We start from the raw sequence: 24,702 nt of genomic DNA on the forward strand, positions 1-24,702 counted from the left end.
GCCTCATCTCCTAGGGGTTATCTTCTTTCCCAATCGAAATATATTGCAGATATTCTTGACCTGGTTAGTCTCTCTGACACTAAAGCTGTTGACAGTCCTCTTGAGACTAATGCTAGATATACATCTTCTGATGGTGTTCCTCTCTCTGAACCTACTCTATACCGCACTCTTGTTGGTAGTTTGGTATATCTGACCATTACCAGACCCGATATTGCTTATGCAGTGCACATTGTTAGCCAGTTTGTGAGTTCTCCTACTACTGTTCATTGGGCAACTGTTCTTCGGATCCTTCATTATCTTCGAGGCACTCAGTTTCAGAGTCTTCTTTTCTCTTCAACTTCTTCCTTGACATTGTCTGCTTATTCAGATGCTGATTGGGCTGGGGATCCTACTGATCGCAAGTCTACTATAGGTTTCTGTATCTTTCAAGGAGATTCTCTCATATCTTGGAAGAGTAAGAAGCATGATGTTATTTCTCGCTCTTCTACAAAGGCTGAGTATCGTGCTATGGCAACCACAACTGCTGAAATAGTTTGGTTGCGTTGGTTACTTGCTTCTCTGGGTGTTGATCAACCTGAACCCACTCCCATGTACTGTGACAATAAGAGTGCTATTCAAATCGCTCATAACTCTATCTTTCATGAGCGTACTAAACATATTGAGATTGATTGTCACTTCACACGTCACCACTTCCAACATGGCACCATCACCTTACCCTTCATTTTTCATCGTTGCAGATTGCTGATTTGTTTACCAAACCTCATTCTACTCAACTTTTTCGTTTCTTGACTAACAAACTCTCGATGCTTTCGATTAACGCATCTTGAGTTTGAGGGGGAATGTTAAAATGTATTTTAGTTATTAGTGAAGGGTAGTGTTGTCTTTTGTATTTTCCTAGCTTCCTATATGTATTGGCCCTTTGGCCTTATCTCTAATTAATCCCATATTGCATTTCTCTCCCTTCTTTCTTCTTCTTCTCCTCTCCCTTCTCTATTCTTCTTCTCCTCTCCCTTCTCTCTTCCTATGCAGCTGATCTAACAAGTAATTTGTCTCTACTTCATCCATGGTGGTAGTAGTGTTTGGAAATCCAGCTTCCTCCAAGCTGCAGGGTTTCCCATCATTTTGATTCCCCTCTTCATCTCTTATATCATTCGTTGTCGTTCTGTTGTTGATAGTTCAAAATTGAAGAGTATCACTCTGAAGCCACCTCTACTTGTTGCCTCTGCCATTCTTGGTATCATAACTGGCCTCGATAATTTTCTCTATTCATATGGTGTGGCTCGTCTTCCTGTCTCTACCTCTACTCTTATTATAGCCTCCCAACTTGCCTTCACAACTATCTTTTCTTTCTTCATGGTAAAGCAAAAGTTCACGCCTTTCTCAGTGAACGCTATTCTTTTACTTACCCTTGCAGCTGGGATCTTAGCTTTGAATACTAATGGAAATCGCCCAACTGGTGAGTCTTCTAAAACATATATGATGGAATTTATCTTGACAATAGTAGCTGCTATATTGTATGGGTTTATTTTGCCCTTGGTGGAGTTGGTCTACAAGAAAACCAAACAACCAATCACTTACTCTCTTGTGTTTTGGAGATTCAAGTAGTTTATTCTGCATTGTTGGGATGATCATTGTTAAAATAGACGTGTTTTCTATTTTGTATAATCGATTAACAATATGGTTAACCGATTATGTAGTTAATTACTTCAGTTAATTAAGCTGAATTTTGTTTGTGATTTTACTATAAAATGTGAATCTTACACCTTTGTAATCACAATTCAATAATGAAAATATTATGAAGTATTCTTCGATATTATGAAGCTTGAATCTTTACTCTTCTTATTCCTATCTTGAGTTCTTTCTTTTCAAGTATGAAAATCCATGTTCTAACAATCATAAACATAAGCAAGACATTTTGGTTGTTTCAAATATTGTGAATGAACTGTCATGAAATTTAAAGGAAATTATTGAATAAGGAGAATGTTTGGTGTTTTGGTGCAGGGGTTCTGGTGGTTTTGCGGCGATCCTGGGTGGTGCAACGGTGTGGGTTCTAGTGGAGGGCAGCAGTGCGGTGGTCCTAGGCGGCCAACAGTGTGACAGTTTTGGTGGTGGAAGAGTTTTTTGTGTTTTGGGATAAGTATGTTAACGGGGGAGGAGAATGAAGGTCAGTGATGATGGGTGATTTTTTTTTTAAATGGAAATTATAAAGCTACCCATATTATTAAATACATTACAATTAAAATAGGAGAATTAATTTTGTCTAAAAGTTTTAGTGCATAATGCTAACCTACTCCAACTAAAAAATCTCTTTACCTAAGTTAATAAAACCCTATATTTTTATATATAAATATAATTTGTTGTTACCATTTTATTGAAATGTTGTGATTATTTATTTTAATGATGTACAATTACTAAATTATATTTGATCTAGAAACAAGGTGAGTTTTCAAATGTTTCTAGAAAATTACTACTTTACCATCACATGGGGAATTAAAGTTCTTTTCATGATGTTTAGATGTAGTTTAGGATCTTAGGACCATGAAAAATATGTGAGGTTAATTTTAAATATAGGAAAGGAGATAATTTCATATGTGGTGACATAAAAGTTTGAATTTGGTTAAGAGTAAGGTACAAAATTATTTTGGGGCATGTGATTTATCATGAGGGATTTTTAGATCCAAATAATAATATTATGGCGATGCTATCAGAACAACTGAAGAGGATTATCATTAGAAGTTCTCTTACTTTAAGTGGTTACTAGTTATAAGAGGTTTATTCCTAACTCTTTTCTTTCTAGTTGATCTTTGGTCGAGTTAAACTAAATATAAGGTTCCTTATGTTAGATGTAAGGGTTTTAGCGTAGAAAATGATAATTCAACACTCATTTCTTTGAGATCCAAACTCATTAGTCATGGGAAATCAGCACAATAACAATGAATATTCTAATAGAGTATATGTAATGGATAATAATTTCCCTAACTTGTTAGAATCTATGAGGAACAATAACAAATAATGCAGTAACTAAGAACACACAATGGACACTAGAATTTTAACTTGGAAAACTTTTCCAATGTGAGAAGTAAAAACCACGGGAACAAGCCAGTCAATCAAACTCTACTATGACCAAAATATGACAAGAGTGTCTTCAAAATACAGCACAAAATGTGTTCAACAATACAACATACAATAGAGCAGAAAAACCAAAAAAACAACCACTATATTGGCTCGTATTCTACCACCTCAGATGTCGTCTCATCGATCCAACAGTTCTGAATGAAGTACTATAAGCTGTGAACCTGCTGTCCAAATTTCAGCCCAATCCAACGGTGAACGAAGATGCAGTCACAAATCTTCCACAGCTGCTCTGAGTTCCTGCGGGTTGAGTTCTTTCAACTTCTCTCTCACTTTTATATTGCCTCTTTTTCCATAAATTGATTTCTCTGCTTGCCTCATCTGACCTCTATCCCTTAGATTAAGTGGGACAAGTGGACTTTGCCCAACTAGGTCTTTCTCCACATAGGAAGGGAGCCCAAATCCAACAAATCTCCTATTCACAACTATGTGGAGAGAATCGCCAAATCGGTGATCTACAACAAGTTTCAAACTTCCATCTTGATAAGGCCTTAGTCATCATATCAGCACCATTATCATCTGTATGAACCTTAGACAATTCCAACAACCTAGCATCCAAAACATCACGTATCCAATGATACCTTACATCGATGTGTTTGGACCTAGAATGAAAAGTTGAATTCTTCCCAAGATGAACGACACTTTGACTATCACAAAATAAAAGTATTTGTCTTGGACAAAACCAAGCTCCTGCAATAATTTCTTCACCCAAAGCAACTCCTTGCATGCTTCTGTAATGACAATGAACTCTGCCTCAGTAGTGGATAATGCAACACATTTTTGCAACCTAAATTGTCATGCTATAGCTCCCCCTATAAACTTAATCAAGTAACCTGAAGTGGACTTTCTGAAATCAATGACTCCAACCATATCAGAATCAGTATAGTCAACAAGAGTAGGTTTATCACCTCCAAAGCAAAGTCTCAAACTAGCAGTACCATAAAGATACCTCAAAATCCATTTCACAGCATTCCAATGCTCTCTACTTGGATTTAACAAAAATCTACTAACTGTACCAACATCATGTGCAATATATGGTCTTGTACACACCATTACATACATCAAACTTCCCACAACAGATGCATAAGGAACCCGTTGCATATCTAATTTTTCAACTTCATTTGAAAGACACTGTTTAGCGCTCAACTTAAAATGATTAGCAAGAGGAGTGCTTATCGCTTTAGCATTTTCCATCTGGAACTTCTATAACACTCTCTTAATATAGTGTTCCTATGACAACCAAACTTTCTTTTCTTGCCTATCTCACATGACTCTTATACCAATAATCTGCTTAGCAGCTCCCATGTCTTTCATGACAAATGACTTGCCTAATTGCTTCTTTAACCTGTCAATCATAGAAATATTATTCCACACAATATGCATGTCATCAATATACAATAACATGATGATGAAATCACCATCAACAAACATTCTAATAAAGACACAATGATCAGAAGTAGTCTTCTTATAGCCTTGCTCACACATAACAGACCAAACTTCTTGTACTTTTTGTCGTGGAGCCTGCTTCAAACCATATAGATTCTTTCTCACCCTATACACATAGTCTTCTTTCCCTTCAACAAGAAAACCATCAAGTTGTTTCATATAAATCTCTTCCTTCAAATCACCATGAAGGAAAGCAGTTTTTACATCCATTTGCTTTACCTCCAAATCAAGAGTAGCAGCCAAACTCAATACAATTCTAATGGATGACATCTTCACCACAAGAGAAAAATCTCACTAAGATCAACACTCTTTCTCTGTCTGAAACCTTTAACCACCAATATGGCTTTATACCTTGGAGATGTAGAATTACTTTCTAGCTTCACCCTGTAAATCCACTTGTTTTCCAAAACCTTCTTCCCTTTTGGTAATTTGACCAAATCAAAAGTGTGATTATCATGTAAGGACTTCATTTCCTCTTGCACTGAATCCAACCACTTCTTCTTTTCTTCATTCTCCATGGCCTCATGATAATACTCAGGTTCTCCTCTATCTATCACAACAACATTGTCATCAGAAGGGTACATGGTATATGGTTTCCTCTACCTATTAGACATCTGAAGTTGAACTTTAGGTGGTTCGGGAGCATTACCAAGATTCTCATCTTGTGAAATCTCATGTTCATCTTCACCAATATCAATGGGAAAATCTAACTCATCTCCAAGCTGTTAATCACCAACATAATCATGTTGCTCACCATTTTGAACATTATTCTCAACTGTATCCAAATCATGTATATGCGTTCATAATGGATCAATATCAGATAATCTACTATCTTCCTCAGGTGTAGTCTGCTTCATCTTTTCAATATCTTCAATGGTTTGATTTTCCATGAACTTCACATCACGACTTCTAACAACCTTTTTCTCAACAGGATCATACAACCTATAGCCAAATTCATCTTCACCATAACCGATAAAGATGCCCTGTCTTGTCTTCACATCCAACTTGGACCTTTCATCCTTTGGAACATGCACAACTGTCTTGCAACCAAAGAATTGCAAATGATCATACCTGACATTCTTGCCAAAACAAATCTTGTCTAGCACCTCAGCATTAAGAGCAATTGTTGGACTGAGATTAATAACATGCACTGCCGTGTACAAAGCCTCACCCCAGAAATGTTTAGGTAATTTTGCTTCAAAAAGCATGCACCTAACTCATTCAACCAAACTTCTGTTCATCCTCTCCGCTAAGACATTAAGCTGAGGATTCTTTTCATGTCTAATACCTTGCTGCTTGCAGTAAATATCAAACGGTCCATAATACTCACCACCGTTGCCAGTACGAATGCATTACAGCTTCTTGCCAGAATGTCTCTTAACCAAAACATGGAATTGTTTGAACTTTTCAAGCACTTGGTCCTTTCTCTTTAAAGCATAGACCCACAGCTTCCTTAAACAATCATCAATAAAACTAACAAAGTAAAGTACATCATCAAATGAATTTACCTTCAATGGACCACAAACATCATAATGCACCAATTCAAGAAACTCTGATTTCCTTGAGGGAGGATGCTTATTAAAGGATACTGTAGTCTGCTTACCACCCATGTAATGAGAACATTTTTCCAACTCTACACTTTTCAATCCTAGAAGAACATCCTTTTTGGCTAAACAATTAACCCTTTTTCACTGATATGACTGAGTCTACGGTGCTGCAAAGAAGCCTCCATATCCATGGTATTCACATTTTCTTTAGCAACCAAAGCTTTTGTCCAATACAGTTTAGAAATTTTCTCCCCTCTGGCCACAACCAAGTTACCTCTGGTGAGTTTCCATTTTCCAGAACCAAGGTGATTATCATAACCACCACCATCAAACATCTACAACAACTGTGACACACCATCCTCTCAGCAAAAACTGTACTCTCATGTTAGTATGCAAAAAAATATCACCAATATCAATTACTTGTGACACACCATCATTACCCATCTTCAACACTCCAAAATCACCAGAAGTGTAAGATGTGAAGAACTCCTTCCTTGGTCTAACATGTAGTGTAGCACCACTATCAATTATCCATATACTCTCATCTAATACAAGATTAACCAAATCACGGTCACGAAAAATGATAAGATCGTCACAAGTGGCTATAGTAACACGATCATCATCACCATGATTCTTCTCGTTCTGCTTGCCCTTCTTGTCTTTATTCTCCCTTTTCCATTGAAAAAAATTCTTCGGTATGTGACCTACTTTGTGACAATAGTGACACTCCACATTCTTGTATTTGGACTTGGACTTACTTCTTCCCTTTTCTCTATCACCTTTTGGTTCCTTTCTATGACTTCTCCCCCTGTTTTTAGTGACAAAGACCTCAGAATGAGATGAAGTACCATGCGCCTTCCTTCTCATCTCCTCATTAAGAATGCTTCCCTTTATGCTTTCCAAAGAGACAATACCATCAGGGGCTGAATTTGTAATTGAAATTCGAAATGTTTCCCAAGAATCTGGTAGAGTATTCAATAGCCATAGTCCCAACACTTCATCATCAAACTTGATACCCATTCCTGATAATTGATCAAGGACTCCTTAAAAATCATTGAAGTGATCTGAAATAGAAGCTCCATCCTTGTACCTCAAATTCATCAAGGAATTCAACAAGTATAATTTATTATTCTCTAGTTTAGAAACATAAAAGGATTCAATTTTCTTCCATAAAGAATTTGCATTTTCCTCATTAGCAATGTGATCGTAGATATTGTCTTCTACATATTGCTGAATGAAACCACAAACTTGTTGATGTTGAAAACTCCAATCTTCATCAGACTTGGACTTTGGCTTCTCAGCAGCAAACACATGAATGTGCAAATTCTTTATAAATAATAAATCTTTCATTTTTCCTTTCCACAAGTGATAGTTAGTGTCATTCAAACATATCATTCTATGTGTATTTGCATCCATCATTCAAGCAAGTCAAATAAACTCAAACCCCAAAGAGCTATGATGCAACTCTGATGGGAAATTCAACATAATAACAATGAAAACATTAACAAAGTATATGCAGCGAATAATAATTTCCCCAACTTGCTAGAATCTAAAAGGAGCAATAATAAATAATGCAGTAACTAAGAACACACAAAGGACACTAGAATTTTAATGTGAAAAACCTTCTCAATGTGAGAAGTAAAAACCACGGGCACAAGTCAGTCAATCAAGCTCCAATATGATCAAAATAGGAATACAAGAGTGTCTTCAAAATACAGCACAAAACGTGCTCAACAATACAACATACAATAATGCAACAAGCTTGAAAATGAGAACACAAAGTTGTAGAAAAACCAGACAAACAGCCACTGTTCTGGCTCGTTTTCTATCACCACGGACGTTGTATCACTGATCCAACCGTTCAGAATGAAGTAATATAACTTGATGAAGGGAAAATACACTACCAATAATTTATAACTTGCAACTAGTTTTTGCTTTAAGAAAATGACTATTGGGATATTTTTGTACAGAGTGAAATTTGACGTGTTTAGCTACCATAATAATTTCAATTATTTTTTTTAACTAAAGAGAATTGTATATGAGAAAAATTTGATGAAGTTTATTAAGTATTTTAATCCAAGCCAGAATACCTCTCATATAAGGTGGATGTTGTAGTTGATGCCTTGATTATGGGAATCACTCGATGCTTAGGAAGGATCTCGCGCAAAGGAGACTACTTTGGAGCTTGAGGGTGAATTAATTTGTGTGTCTAGAGAAATTTTAAATGATAAGTATTTCCAAATTTTGAGGATAATTTTTATTTAAGGAGAGGAGAAATGTAACATTCCAAGCATTATGTATTCTAATTTAATTTTATAATTACAATGATACTTTATTTATTAAATAAAGAATAAAAAAGTATCATATTATAATTATTGCATGATAACATGATAAATTAAGAACAATAATGTAGTCAATTTATGATATATATGATATAATTTTATTAGATTTTTATGGTGTCTATGATCCAATTAAGTGAAGTATTGGTTGTTGAGGGTTTCTATGACCCTAATATGTTGATGGGACCTTAGGATTTGTTGATTGGCATGACACATGTAAACAAATTCTCACTCGCGTGATGACATGCTTATTCCCTTAAACGCGGTAGGACATACCGACGAACAAAGGGCATCGGGTAAGTAGCAAGCATATTTAGTAGGTAATTTGTCTGTGAACTTTTAATCATGAATAAGGAGATTGAGGCATACAATGTCATATATGCAAATTAATTATATTATAATAATGAGTAATATTTATCTAAAAGTTAATTATATCATTAATTTCAAGTAATGAAATTTGTTAGGAGGAGGTATCTCTACCATCTTCATTAACTGATAATTCATTTTCTCTACCTAGGTCAATAAGGGGATCCTAAGATCTCATCAATATTCATCATAATAGGACATAGACACCCTTAATAATCAACACCAATATAATTAGATCATAAATTCTCTTAATAGTCAATAAATCTGGATTATAGATCATTTTAGAATTCACCATAATTAGTTCATACGCCTCCATATCCATCAACACAATCGATTATAAATTTTGCTGAAAGAAAACAATGGCAAGTAAATTAATTTGACATAAAATGGATATAAAGTATGAAACAAGTATATCTTACTATCCCAAATAATTATACTAAGAGTAGACATTATAATTCTATAATATTTGTTACTTAGTATAGCACAAGTCTATCATATGTGTCAATATATACTCTGCATAAAACCTCACTAAGACTTCTCTCTCTCAGGTTTTACATCTGTAAGGCTTGATTTATTTTGCTCTCTCTTAAATGCCAATTTAATTTAATATTTTACATTAATTTATGATACTTTAACAACTTAATCAACTCAAATAATTGAAAATGTATATTTATAAGATTAAAACTTATTTGATTGGCTAAATATCATCTCTAAAGTGTTTTGCAGGCTCAATCAGAAGGAAAGATCGAGAAATTGTAAGTTTCTAGACAAAATTCGGCCAAGCTCAATGCCAAGTTCACACCCGACGGATTATATAACATCTGATAGATGCGATCAACTCCAAATCCATGCTCAATTGAGGAAGACCCATGCTTAGTGAAGGAAGAACCACACTCAACGCAAAACTTGTGTTGAGTGTCTAAATTATAAGATTTCAAAACTAACCTTGTGTCTGTATTATGCTAGCGCACTCAATCACACTGAGCTTGGTGTGTCCGAGCATTGTGCCTAGCTAGCTGGAAGTCACACTCATCGCATAGGTGGTGCGCTAAGCACATAAATCAGTATTATAAAAGTATTTAAAAACTTTAAGCCCGAGCCAAAGACATAAACTCTTGCCTTTTCCAATTGTAATATTTAATTTTCTAAGTTTTAGAGAGCTTAGTTCATAGAAACTAAATGTAAGCATCTTAAGTGTTAATCTATGATCAATTATGAGTGGTTCTACCACCCCATGAGCTTTGTATTATTCTTATCCTATTTACATTGTATGGAAATGAGTAGCCAAATACTCCATTGTTGGGTTGAATGTTGCATGAACCTTATGTATACACTCTGATTCACCATTAATCCATGAAGTTCGATTATATTTGAGTTTTGTACTTACTTTATGCTTGTTTTTAGTTTGATCAACTTCTTGCGTGATATTTGAATACATTGCTTATGTTCTTATTGCATTATTCGTAACTTGCATAACTCAACAAATAATACATTTGCTAGACATAGACTTGTATTATTTGTCTTTCCCTGCATTTTACTTATTAGTATCTAGAGATAATGCTAATGTTTTGATTTGACTCAAACTGAATGAAATAGACTACTAGACATAGAGATATGTTTGAAAGTTCATAAAAATGATTTTTATCATTGTAGTTATTAGGCATAGAATTGTTTAGTATAGACCAAAACATTGGTGACTAACACATTTGAGGTGTTGCATTTTAACTCAACTTGCATGCATGGATTACTAGACATAGAGGTATGATCGATTTTGCAAGTCATATTTCTTCATCTTATGAATTAAAGTTACTAAGCATAGGGTTTTCGTTGCATAAGTTGATAAATGACTAAGATATTAACTTTTAGTGATATGAAGGTTATTACATGGACTAACCATTACTGAATGGATATAAATTAAGAATTAGATCTGCACAAACAATGAGTGTAAAGTTCAACCTCAACTCTCCTTATTATATTACAATTTTGAATAGTGTAACTAAAAAAACAATGACTTGAAGGTTATTTCAACGGAAGCAAGACATTTTGGTCTTGGGGAAGCTACCTATTATGTTGTTTTGATGGCGAGTGCTATCGTAAGCCAGGTTAACTTCTTAGGAGCAATAGGTGTCATCTTTTGTGCCTCATCATTATTATCTGGTATCGTGATTGCTTTGATAGTTCCTATAACAGAAATTCTAGCAGTTATTTTTTACAAAGAGACATTTAAAGTGGAGAAATGAATTTCTGTAGTACTCTCCATATGGGGATTTGTCATGTATGGTGAATTCAAACAAGACAAAAAGTTGGACAGGAATGATACAGTAGCAAATGAGTTGAATAAAAAGGATAATACTCTTGATCCATAATCGTGATGTGTTTTTTTGTCATTATATGATCTAGTGGCCAAGCATAATTTCCTTAATTTTCCCTTTTTCACAATATGTAATGTTAATATTACAAAATTCAATTCATTAAATTAGGCATTTTATACAATGTATCTTTGTTGATTTTATAGTTATATAAAAAAAATAAAGTTCTTAGGATTATAGACTTGATATTGTAGAATGTCATATGCATGGCTTAATTTTTAAGTTTTGTTGGAACAACTAGAAATTTATAGGAAACATAACATAAAGGAAATTCCTAGGTTGGATTCGTGCAAAAGGGCATAATCTTGATTTAGAAAACTTTTACCTTGATCATCGAAGAAGAGAATCATGTCTTTTTATCACAATTTATAATTATTCGTTGAATATGTTTTGGCCAAATTTGTATCCCATCAAATGTTTTTCTAAGTTATTCGGCTTCTTTAGTTCGGAGTCAGCAATGGAAGTTTGTTTTATGGATCCTAGAGAAATATTACCTCTACAAAATCTGAAGGCCCAATCAGTTGTTATTATTCTATGAAATATTACAAAACGGGTTGATTTATCAATTAATTAACCGAATATGTATTTATTTTAAACATTATTATATATAAAAAATTATTTATTATAAAAAATTATCTACATCTTTCAATTGATCTGGAGTCGCCACAACGTTTTTTGCGGTTAAAACATATACAACTCTACTTTACACCCAATTCAGATAATATGGTCTTTTGAACTTGAGTTCTGAGCTCGGGAGTCGATTATAGTCTGGGGAAGGTATTAACACCTTATCCGCCCGTACTAAAACGATACTCTCGCTAATCACATGCACTTTTATACCGTTAAAAACTATTTATTTAAAATTCAATTACTAAAACAAAATATTTTTATTTTTTATATTTGTGTGTGATAAAGGTTTATCTTGCTCCTACATGTCGCTAGGTACAATAAGAAAATCAAGACTACGTATTTCTGGTTTGAAAAATGGTTGATCGAAATATAATTTGAATTTTTTCGTCTTTAAGATAGGTGAAGCAGCAGAAGCTAATGTCTGCACCGCACCAAATCTCAAATAGATTGATGAAGGAGCAGAAACTAATGTCTGCACCGCATCAAATCTCAAAGAGATTTTTTATGTATAATTTAATAATTTTACATACATTAATCGAGTTCGGGACAGGTTCAGGGTATGATATCAACTATACCAAACCCGAACCCGAAACTTGAACTCAGGTAAAACTCAAAACCAATCACTTTAGGTTTTCCCCGTTAAATTCGGCTTGATGGTATGAGTGAGAAAGGAAAAGACGATAAGTCAATGTGTGATAGAGTGTGTGCATGTTGGTGACCTAACGTCCTCCTTGGAAGATTAGGCCTGTCATTATTCCCATTGGCAGTATATGCATTCTCCAATTTTCTAATTGAGGTTCTGAAATTGTTCATTGTTCATAGCTACATTGTGCTTCCTGATTACTCTACTTCTTCTTCTCCTTTGCCTTCTTTCGGTTACTCTTGGCTGACTTCTCAATATCTGGATTAAACTGCAATTGATCTTCAGTCACCTTTCCTCTCAAGAGCATAAATGATAAGACTACATCAAGGGTTAGCATAGAGAGTAATAAAAACTAAAACTACTTGCAAGAAATAAAAATTAATTACAACTACTCCACGAACTATCTTCATAAACTAATATAAATTGCACATTGCTCTCCAGCAGCGGTGCTAGAAACTTGTTGGTATTTTTGGTACGGCAAGTGAACCGTATCGTTCAAGTAACAAAACCGGTAAATACCGGAATATCATCCTCGGAGAGCAATTCAGATCTATACTATTTTCTAAAACAGTAAATTGAGTAGATATGTACAAAGTTAGGAATTAAGGTTGTTCATTGGTTTAGATTATAAAAAAAAATTAATTAAAAATGATTTTCTAAAACAAAATAAAAATGGTTGAGATTGACTTTCATTATTCCTCCTCTTTGTAATCTCAATTCTATAAAACTTGCAAAGTTATTGATCTTGATGCAACATTTTCTTCGAATCATTTGTATCAATTCCTTGATTACAAAATCCTTAGATAATTCATCAAACACCAATTCCTTGGATACTTAATCAATTATCTAGCATTAAATCTAATGTAAAAGCAATTCATACATCATTGTCCATTCCTAGATAAATGATGAATCAAGATAGATTATCCAGATTCGATTCCAAGTTTAACTTCCCAGTTAAACTTAGATCCAAGATCAAGAAAATAGAAATTAAGAAAAATCAAGCATTAAGCACATAATAATCTTTCCAAAATCAAACAACAAAAATATATTTTCGAACTGAATCCAAGAATACACGAGTTAGAAGATTACATTTCAATCCCAACACTGAAGAACTAGCTACTCATCTTTGCTATTACAACACTCTTATAATGAGAAATACAAGAAATTCTGGATCTAAAGTCGTTCCCACGACTTCTCCTTTCCTCTCCAGTGTTTCTCTCTCCAAAAATTGTGTGGAAAAGCTTGGGAAATGGTTAAATAATCCCCTTTATCTTTTATTAACGACCTATATCTGTTACAGACTTTTGGTCTCTCGCTCAAGCTAGATATTCTCGCTACATATGTAGTGATTCCCAACTTGTCATCTTATAGATAACTAGCGCCTATCAGACAAATGATACATTACTGAGAAAATACCTAGCAAAGGTTAAAGAGTTGATGGCTAAGTTTGAAGCAGCCTCCATCCAGCATGTCCCGAGAGAGTTGAATGTCCAAGCAAATATCCTGTCCAAGTTGGATAGTAAAAGGAGCATGCATAACAACATGTCGGTGGTAGAAGGGACTGTTCTACGCCCCAATGTCCTATCAATTGAACAAATACAAATCCCAGACAACTAGACTGACCCATCATCACATACTTACTAAATGGCAACCTTCCCACTGACTAGAAAGAAAGGCAGAGATTTCTACAGAATAGTTCATGGTTCACAATAGTGCAAGGTTGTTTGTATCGCTGAGGCTTTTCTGCTCTCATGCTGAAATGCCTCATCCCCAATAGGGAAAGGTACATCCTCCAAGAGATCCACGAAGGTAGTTGTGGCCATCATCTTGGTGCAGCATCTCTGGCCAAGAAAGTGCTCCGAGCAGGATATTATTGGCCAACCATGGAAAAAGACGCCTCTGATTTGACCAAGAAGTGCATACCTTGCTAGTTATTTTCTTACCTCCAAAGAGCCCCCTTTGAAGAGCTGACAACTACTATGATTCCATGGCCGTTCTGTAGATGGAGTTTGGATATCCTGGGGCAGTTCCCACCTACAACCGGACAACTCAAGTTCTTGATAGTGGTGGTGAATTATTTCACCAAATAGATTGAAGTTGAGGCTTTATCCACTATCACTTCAGCCAACATCTAGAGGTTTGCTTGGAGGAACATTATCATGTGGTTCGGGATTCCGGCTGCGATTGTCACAGATAATGGAACTCAATTTTCAGACCTGGAGTTTGGAGAGTTATTGCCAGCCTCCACATCAAATAATATTTCACTTCATTCTAGAATCCTCAAACAAATGACCAGGAAAAGGCAACTAATAAGGTCATCCTTCAAGTGATAAAAATAAGATTATAAGAGGCCAAGGGGCCCTAGCCCGAGCAGCTGCACCACATCTATTGGGTCTATCGCACAACTCCTAACTCCACCACCGAGGAATCACCTTTTAACCTTACCTATGGGTCCGAGGCTATGATCTAGTTGGAAATTGGTGAGCCCACCTAACGGACGTTGCAATTTGATGAAGCCGCCAACTTGACCATCCTAAGGCACAATCTGGACTGGATAGAGGAGAAAAGTGATAGGGCCTGGAGCAGAGAAATCGCCATCAAACGAAGAACTGCTGATAAATACAACACTGTCGTGGTTCCAAGAGATTTTGAAACTGACAATTTAGTACTCAGAAGGGAAGACATCGGCAATATCAAGGGGAAACTAATACCTAATTGGGAAGGACCCTACCAAGTAACATACAAGATCAAGAAAAGGGACCTATAAACCTGAAGATTTGGCAGGAAAAGAGTTCCCCCGCACTTGGAACGTAATGAACCTACGACAGTTTTTTGCTTAAACAAATGTAAATTGTATGCGCCAGTCCCTTTAGCGATCATGCAACCCATGTAACCAAATGCAACTTATATGTTAACGAGGTATTATTCAGATGTTTTTGACAGGCCTCAGACGGGTGATCAATCCTAAAACCCAAGCAAGGACCAAGTCCCTTTGGTCTCCAACAATCTAACCCTCAAAGGCATGGGCCCGCCCCCATTTGATTGCGGTATAATCCTAAAAGTCAAGTGAGGACCAAGTCCCCTGGGTCTCCAACAATCTACTCCTCAAAGGCGTGGGCATGTCCCCCTTTGATGGTGGTCTAATACTAAAACCCAAGCGAGGACCAAGTCCTCCAATTGGAAAATCTCATTTAAAATAACCCAAAAAATCCAACCAATCATTACTTGGAGATTATTCAAATACAATTTTACAACCCAAACATAGATCACTTTGCAGATTATTCAAATTCAGTTATAGAGATCCGACCAATCATTACTTGGAGATTATTCAAATAAAATATTTTTATTCAAGTTTAGTTAGGTAATACCGAGTAATCATCACTTAGAGATTATTTAACTTTGTTAGTTAATGGAAACCTGGACAAAGGACACTTTGAAGACTAGTCACCTTTGTTAGGTAAAGGAAATCGGGACAGTCAGACATGACAATTATTCAACTTGAACATTCATTTATGGAAATCCGAGAATAACTACTCAAACACTATCTGACCTACTTCGATTAAAGGGAGGCCAGATTATTTTATCATATTCCCCTTTTCTGGTTAGTAAAGAATTAAGATATAAATAATGTACAGAACCAACAGACGCGCAAATAAGGGGAAATTTCCAATAATAAGGGGCAATTACAAGTTCCAAGGAGTACAAAATGCAAGCAAAAAAATAAACTGGCTGACTAAGCTCCTTCGCCAATCCTAGCCGGGACAGGAATGACGACCAAACCATCCTTTTCGTCAACCACGAGCTCCTCCTCAGGAGTGACCCGAGCATCTATCCTCGTCTAGGACGAGTCGACTTTTGAGAAAACCATACCGACCTGGGCAAAGGCATTATCCCAAACAACATTGGCCGCCCCATCAACCTCATCCTCCAACTTTAGATAAGTTGCCTTCAAGTCAGCCAGCTCGTTCTGCACCCGGACAACTTCAGCTTGGACGGAATCTCTCCGGCCCTCTAATGCCCTAAGATTGTACTAAAGTTGGAGCTTCTTGTCCTCAACACTCTAACGACGGTCAACAAGGGAGGTCACCTCCCATTTAGGAGCACTCTAGTCTACCCCTGGCCAGCATAGCAACCTCCCGGGCATCCCTCAGTTGGAGAGACATCGTGGAAAATTGCTCACCCACAAAGATATTCTGCGTTTCCAAGATCTTTAGAGCCTCCACATGCTTCTCTTTTTGCTCGTGAAGCTCAGCTGAGCGTAGTTCTTACAAGTTGGCCAGAGCATCCTCGCCAACCCGGGAGGCAAGCACTCCCACACCCTCGAGATATTTAGCCACTGAAGCTGCCAAAATGCTGGCCTCCTAGGTCCTTCGCAACAAATCAGCCAGAGGGATGTTGTTTATGGAATATTTAACCCTCAGGTTCACCAAAGCCTGCTCCACACCCTTGGGGATATTATAAGTACACTTAACTCGAGCAGGGGTTGACTTCCATTTTCCCGTCCCAGCAGACTTACCCCTACCTTGCTCATTCTACCAGGTACTCTCCACTTCAACTACCTTAGTGGGAGTGGTAGCTTCAGGTGTCAAGTCCATTGGCTGGCTTCAGGTTGACTCGGGCGGAATGACGACAATAGGAACATGTTGAGGAAATGAAGCCTCCCACGAGCTATTAGTATGTCAGCCTTCTCTCTGAGGAGTGGAGGTCCAACCTAATGGACCCTCAAACCGGGCAAGCGAGCTTTGCCTCGCCCGCTTGTTAGCTTCAACATTCTTCCTCTTCAAGGCAGCCCGCTTCAAGAGCCTACATCGGTCAGCTTGATCCCCCATGTTCGCTGCTAAAAGAAATAACAAAAAACAAATCAGACATGCGACATAATAAACAAAAATCACAGCAAAGGCACCTATGGCTAGGTACCTACCGACTGCTTCCTCAAATGCTTGGGCGCCTTGGACGAGCTTATAACACGGGATCACCCGTCCCTCCTCAATCCAGGAGAACATTTCATATGTCGTCCTCTTCTCCCGGTCATCCAACTGTTCGTAAGAAAAACCAAAGAAGTTGGCGGGTTTTTGGTGAAATCACTTGTTCCAAGAAAAGGGGAAATAAGGGAGATTGTTAGGACGATACGCCCAGGTGTGGCATGGCCCCGGGACGCCACATGGAAGAAGTCACCCTTACAATTCTTTACTGACCCTTTGAACGGAAGAAAGAGGGCACGACCATTACGAGATTGCAAGGACTTCCACCCACAACGCCCTGCTCTACCTTCGTCTTTGTTCATGCTTTGGGTCACTCGGAACATCCAGAAGAATAACCAGAGGGTACATGGCCGCTCCATAATCTCACAAAACATCTTGAATGCTCGGATAAACCTTGAAGATGTTGCAATACCTCGGTGTACCATCCTTCAAAGGGAATCCTCACCCCTATCTACTAGTATATATACTCGTACATGTAGAAGCTTCAGTGATTCTAGTTCTCCACGAGTATATCCTGGCAAACTCGCTCTTGAGTAGTGGGAGCATACCATTGGATATCACTCATTGGGCGCGTCAGCACATCCACGATTGGACGCACCTTCAGGGGGAAGAAACTTGGGGAAACCAAAACTTCTTGGTCAACCCACTAGTAGTGGCAGCAAGGACACACCATACCCTCCAGGATGGTGAACTGATCGGTTGAATTGGCAAAATTTTGCCTCATGATAGACTTGTTATTAGAAGAAGTGTCAGACTCCAAACTAGACATATTATCCACAACCGGATGCCACTTCTCTAAGATAGCCGCCGAGTCCATCAAGTCAACCTCACTTGTGAAGAAAATCTTTTCTCCTGACCTTGGCATGGTTTTGATGAAGATACCATCATCATCAAAAAGAAGAAAAAGAAGAATACTTATGAAGACAAATCTTCAAGAAAAATTAGTCTAAGTCTAAATAGGTACTTCTATCCTATACTCTCGAATATACAATAGTAGTAATGCTTAAACTATTTGGAAAAGAAAATTGAAACACTTCAATATACTTAAAACAATTTTCAAAAAATAGTGTATAACGGGTTACTGCATCTAAGCAATAGGTGACATGTGTGAGAAAAGAGTTATCCAACTTAAAACTGATCAGAGTAAACAATTACTATCTTTGAGTAACAAATTACCAATTTTTAATATAGTTGAGTAACCGATTACCCACTTGCTGTAATCGATTACTTTAAATCGAATTTAAATGCCCGTTGGACAGAATGTTTGGATAATCAATTACCAACCGGTTGTAATCGATTACTGAGTGATGTTGCATTATATTTCAGATTTCAAAATGAAAGTTTTTCATCCCAAACGAAATGTCTTCACTCCAATCTATTCCTACCTTTTCGTAGAGGCACTATGGGTGATTGGAAAGTCTATTTAAAGGCATTTAATCTCACAACACAAACACACAACTCTCATACACACTTCAACTTGAATTATTTTCTGTACTTATGGCAACTAGTTCTTAAACTTTCAAAGTTGATTTTTTTGAAGTTGCTTAAAGTAATGTGTTTCACAGTTTAACAACTTATAAAGAGCATTATTACTAAGTATATAAAATAGTTGATTGGATTGCCAGTTATATTACTTTCAAACTTGTAAAGGCAATCTGCCATTGTTGTACATTCTTCATTATTATTGCAGAATACTTTCTTTCATAAGGGTGTGATAAGAAAGGGGATTAGAATCACTTGGAAAGGTATTTTTCCATAAGTGAATAAGGATTAGGGAGTGTGTAAGGTACGTAGAGATCTCGGGGTGAGATATTGTAATTGCAACTCATAATCTTTAGTGAAGAAATCTCTCGTGCTGCAAGAGTACTAGACGTAGCCTTCGATGGATAAGAAGGTGAATCACTATAAAAATCTTTGTGTATTCTCCCTTATCTCTTTGATTATTTACTTGTTCAATTTATGCATATATTTCCACTGCACATTAACTCTTGATTTTGCAGAAAAAGTGGCCATAATTTTAAGTCAACTAATTCACCCCCCCCCTTAGTTGCAAACTCATTCTTACAATTGGCATTAGAGCTATTTTTGAGTAAGATATTCTCAAATTTGATCCTATATCAAAGATGACCTCAAGATCATTCAAATGAGAAGGTTCCAATATCAACCGCCCTCCAAGCTTTGTTGGAGAGTGCTATGACTTTTGGAAAATCAGAATGAGGATCTTCATAGAATCTCAAGACTTGGACATATGGAATGCAATTGAAGATGGACCATATGAATCCTTCACTATAATCAACAACGTAAGAGAAGTAAAGCCCAAATCTTCATGGAATGATGAAGATAAAAAGAAGGTGCAGTATGATCTCAAAGCAAAGAACATCCTCACATCAACAAATCTGCCAAAAAATAGGGATACTCTAGAGACAACACATGAAGGAACAGATGAGGTAAAAAGATCGAGAATCAACATTATTTCCCAAGTATACGAAATGTTTCGTATGAAACCTGGAGAGAAAATTATGGATCTTCAAAATAGATTTACTCATCTTACAAATCACCTTATTGCACTTAGTAAGGTACTATCAAGCAGTGACTTGAACTTGAAAGTTCTAAGATCACTCACCAGAACTTGGTAACCCAAGGTAACAACCATTTCTGAAAAGAAAAGTTTATCGAAAATGTCGTTGGCTGCTTTGTTTGGAAAATTACAAGAACATGAATTAGAACTCATCCAACTTGACCAACATGAAGAGCAAGAAAAGAAAAATAAGAATATATCTCTTAAGGCAAAAGTAGACAAATATGAATCATCAGAAGATGAATCTGAGAAGGAAGAAATGGAAGACATGAGTCTTCTTGTAGAGAAGTTCAGCAAGTTCCTTAAAGGGAACAAGAGTGGTAAAACTGGACAAATGAGAATATTCACCAAGAAAAATGATGCCTCCACTTCAAACCAAAATTTCATATGCTTTGAATGTGGTAAACCTGGCAGATGTGAACCAAAGTGGTACCCTACAATTTGGAGGACAAGCACCAACTCAAGGACATTTGTTGGAGGCTCACTTAAAGAATATGGGGTTGTTCCAAAGCAAAGCCCAAAAATAATATAATAAGAAAATAATTTGTGTATAGTTCATATAGAAACACTGCTATCAAGTATGAGCAGATATGGTGGTATGGTATTATTTCCTTTATGGGAAGATGTCAAGTGAATGATTTATTTCCCTTTTAAAGTAGGCGTGTGAATTGAAGGAGGAATGATTTACTTCCTTTTATAAAAGTGGGCATGTGAATTCAAGAGGGAGATAGTGAAATGATTTGTTTCCTTTCTTGGATGATTAACATGTAACTTAAAAAGAGATGATTTATTTCCTTTTGTGGTCGTCTGATTCAAATGAGAGAGGGTGGTATGATTTATTTCCTTTTTTAGTTACCATGTGAGTTATGGAAATAGTTAAGAGTGTTTTATTTGTTTCCTTTTATTAGTAGTTATTTGAATTCAAATAATTGGCACTTTAATGCCATGTCGTAGGTTTTTTATAAGGAGAAATGTGTGGATTGATGAGGGTTGATTACAATCCGCCATTAGTTGATCATTATGATCATAATTATGCTATTCAAATGTTAATTCTTAGTGTTAATTTCGTGGAAGCCAAGTTGGCTAGTCACACATCTATATGTAATTGAATTTGACATGAGAAATAATAACTTTGAAATTATTTTGGATTAAATCATTTTAGTGAGCTTTGTCTCCTAAGTTCTTGGTTGAACCAAGACCCCCTTGTTCTTATCAAGAACCCCAAAATTTCTTGTGGCGAACTACACCCTGACTTATCAAATAATTCACCATTGTTTGTGGCGTCTTTGTTCTTATCAAGAATCATTTCTTGTGGCGAACTTCATCTCGACTTATCAAACTCTTGTTTATGGCGTCATCCTTCTTCATATCTTAAACATCTTCTTTTAACCAATATTCACAAAATACATATACAATTTCGCTGCATTATTATTCAATACAATCCACAATACATATCAAATACACTAATCAAGAAACGATCGTCCAAAAAGGAACCACCCCAATGAGGTTTCTATCAAGTGGCATCAGAGCTAGTCTCTTACTTGCTGTCATCAAGTTATTCTTGTGTTGTTCGTTTTTTTTTTTTTTTCTTCTACTCAACAAGTGTCAAAGTAAAAAAAAAATAAGTTAAAGTAAAAAAAACAAAATAAAAAGAGTCGTGTAAAAAAAAGGAGTCTTGTCAAAATTGAATTATCATTGAGTATTTTCGTGGTAGATCAAAAGCAAACAATAGCCACATTTTCTTTTTGTAAGTTTTGGGTGTTTTTTGTTCATTGGTCATTTGGAAATTCTTGCTTATTTGGTTCAATTAAGAACTCAAGGAGAGAATGAGTGAATTGAGTGATACACACAAACACATTGAGTGAAGAAAAAAGTGAGAGAGTGAAAAGAAAAAAACAAAAAAATGTCTAATCAGAGTGAAAGTTCACCCTTGTTCCCGAGGGCAACATCTTTGACAGCATCCTTACAGGGGATGAAGACTCAACTCTAAGCCCTTCAAAGGCAAATGGAACAATTGAGGGTTCAAAATGAGAGACGACTTGATGGTGATTCAACTGACTACAAATCAGAAAGGAGGATGAGGCATAGAGGAGGAAGACGTGAAGAAGGCACACATGTAGAAGGAGGTAGTAAGGAAAAGAGACATGAATATAGGCTAGATATGGTTAAAATCAAAGTCCTTTCCTTCATGGGGATGAACAGCCCAGAAGATTATTTGGAGTGGGAACTAAAAATGGAGCATGAGTTTGAATGCCATAATTACAATGAAGGCAAAACGATGAAGGTGGCCGCATTGGGACTCAAAAAATATGCACTTGTGTATGGTGAGATCATTTCTAGAAAGAAAGAAGGAGGTGTGGTGCCAAACTAATTGATACCTGGGAGGATATGAAGGTTGTGATGATGAGGAGGTATGCCCCGAATTCCTACCAAAGGGACCTCTGCAACAAATTGCAAAGTAAACCCAAGGTCATCCAAGAGAAGTTGGAACCAACCAATTTCTCAAGGGAAATTAAAATGGCATTAAAATATAATAGTATAAGGAGAGAAAGAAAGCATGAGAGGAGTGAGAAGCTCGAGCCAAAAAAAGAAAGCATGAGTGAAACACATGTGAGAAAGGAAGAGTTGAGTGAAAAGCAAAGAAAGAGTAAGGAAACCACTTTGAGTGTAAACACATTGAGTGCAAATACTTGGAGTGAAAGTAAAAGTGAGGAACTTTTCTCGAGTGTAAACACATTGAGTGCAAACACTATGAGTGAAAATAAAAGTCATGAACTTTGCTTGGATTTTAATTTTCCTAATGAAACTCTTGTGCCTAGTGATATTTGTTTGAATGTGCAGGAAATTTCTAAAGATGCCCATCAAATTGTGCAACCCATGGAGGAGAATGAAACCATGGAACTCATTCATGATCCACCTAAGCATTTTCAACTGTGTCTTGAAAGCACAATGCAAAAAGACAATAGCATGGAGTTGGTAACATCTAATGAAATTTTAAACCATGTTGATTGTGAAAAATCTGAATATGTGTGCTTAGAGAATAAATTGGGAATTGACTTGAATTTGCATAATAGTGTTAAACAATCTTATCAATGACATTATCCTAAGTCTATGAAAAATGAGTGCTTGAAATGGAATGAACCAAATGAAAATAATAAACATGCCTCAACCTTGTTAATACACAACCTTGTTAATACAATCTAATGTAGATTGTTTAGATAGGAATTTTCATTATTTTGTAGTCAGTGTAACTCCATTTGGATTTTCTAGCTTAGAACCAAAGGATAATATAAGTTTTGAGTCATGGATTGCATCCCTTTAGGATAAATATTTTACATAACATAGCTAGTCATCATGCATCATCGTATTTTTTTAGAACTAACATTTTTCATGTTTTAATTGTGTTATGTAACGTTTATGGCTATATCTTTTTAAAGTAATATAGTTGGCCAAAGTAATAATTTACTTCCTTGTATAAAAGTGGGCCTGTGAATTCAAGAGGGAGAGAGTGAAATGATTTGTTTCCTTTTTTATAGGATTGCCATCTAACTTAAGGAGGGATGACTTATTTCCTTTAGTGGTCGTCTGATTCAAAGGAGAGAGGGTGTTATGATTTATTTCCTTTTTGAGTTACCATGTGAGTTATGGAAATAGTTAAGAGTATTTTATTTGTTTCCTTTTATATGTAGTCATTTAAATTCAAATAATTGGCACTTTAATGCCATGTCATAGGTTTTGTAAAAGGAAAAATGTGTGGATTGATGAGGGTTGATTGCAATCAGCCATTAGTTGGTCATTCTGATCATAATTATACTATTCAAATGTTGATTCTTAGTGTTAATTTCGTGGAAGCCAAGTTGGCTAGCCACATATCTATATGTAATTGAATTTGACATGAGAAATGATAACTTGGAAATTATTTTGGATTAAAATCCTTTTAGTGAGTTTTGTCTCCTAAGTTCTTGGTTGAACCAAGACCCCCTTGTTCTTATCAGGAACCCCAAAAGTACTTGTGGCGAACTACACCCCGACTTATCAAATAATTCACCATTGTTTGTGGCACCTTTGTTCTTATCAAGAATCATTTATTATGGCGAACTTCATCTTGGTTTATCAAACTCTTATTTGTGGCGTCATCCTTCTTCTTATCTTAACCATCTTCTTTTATCCAATATACACAAAATACATATACAATTCTGCTGCATTATTATTCAATATAATCCACAACACATATCAAATACACCAATCAAGAAACGATCGTCCAAAAAGGAACCACCCCAAGGAGGTTTCTATCACTGACCATATGAAGATGGACTATCCAAACTTGAAAAGAACTCCTTCAAACCGAAGAATGAAATAAGGACTGTAAGGAGAGCCTACATTGTTTGGGAAGACAATGATACAAGTTCCGCTTTTGAACAAGAAAATGAAGAACAAACACATCTTTCCTTGGTGGCATCTCATCATTCTGATGATGAAGAAGAAGTAAATAATACTCAACTATATTCTTCTGAATTACAAAATGCATTTAATGACTTGCATGATGATATGTTAAACTCACAAATATGTTTCTAAAACAAAGAACTAAGTTAGACGCATTTAGAAACAAACTCTCATCATCTTAATGTCCAAACTGCACTATTCTTGAAAATAAAGTATCAACTTTAAGT

At 36.1% G+C, this 24,702-nt stretch overlaps 1 protein-coding gene across 1 annotated transcript; it reads left to right on the forward strand.

Moving 5' to 3' along the window:
- Positions 1–507: 507 nt before the first annotated feature.
- On the forward strand, positions 508–2,137 carry LOC109339057 (purine permease 1-like). The gene is made up of 3 exons (XM_019576423.1): positions 508–590; positions 1,176–1,514; positions 2,002–2,137. The coding sequence occupies exons 1-3, from the start codon at positions 508–510 to the stop codon at positions 2,135–2,137; spliced, it is 558 nt and encodes a 185-aa protein (XP_019431968.1).
- Positions 2,138–24,702: the final 22,565 nt, after the last annotated feature.

Source organism: Lupinus angustifolius, unplaced genomic scaffold, assembly GCF_001865875.1.
Source record: "Lupinus angustifolius cultivar Tanjil unplaced genomic scaffold, LupAngTanjil_v1.0 Scaffold_54_31, whole genome shotgun sequence".
Lineage (NCBI taxonomy): Eukaryota > Viridiplantae > Streptophyta > Magnoliopsida > Fabales > Fabaceae > Lupinus > Lupinus angustifolius.

Bases quoted from the DNA above. Each gene is read 5' to 3' on its own strand.
- LOC109339057 (XM_019576423.1), top strand. From the start codon at position 508: ATGGCAACCACAACTGCTGAAATAGTTTGGTTGCGTTGGTTACTTGCT. The intron at 591-1,175 runs GTACTGTGACAA...TGTTGTTGATAG, and splicing joins CAACCTGAACCCACTCCCAT to TTCAAAATTGAAGAGTATCA. The intron at 1,515-2,001 runs GTATGGGTTTAT...GTTTTGGTGCAG, and splicing joins ACAATAGTAGCTGCTATATT to GGGTTCTGGTGGTTTTGCGG.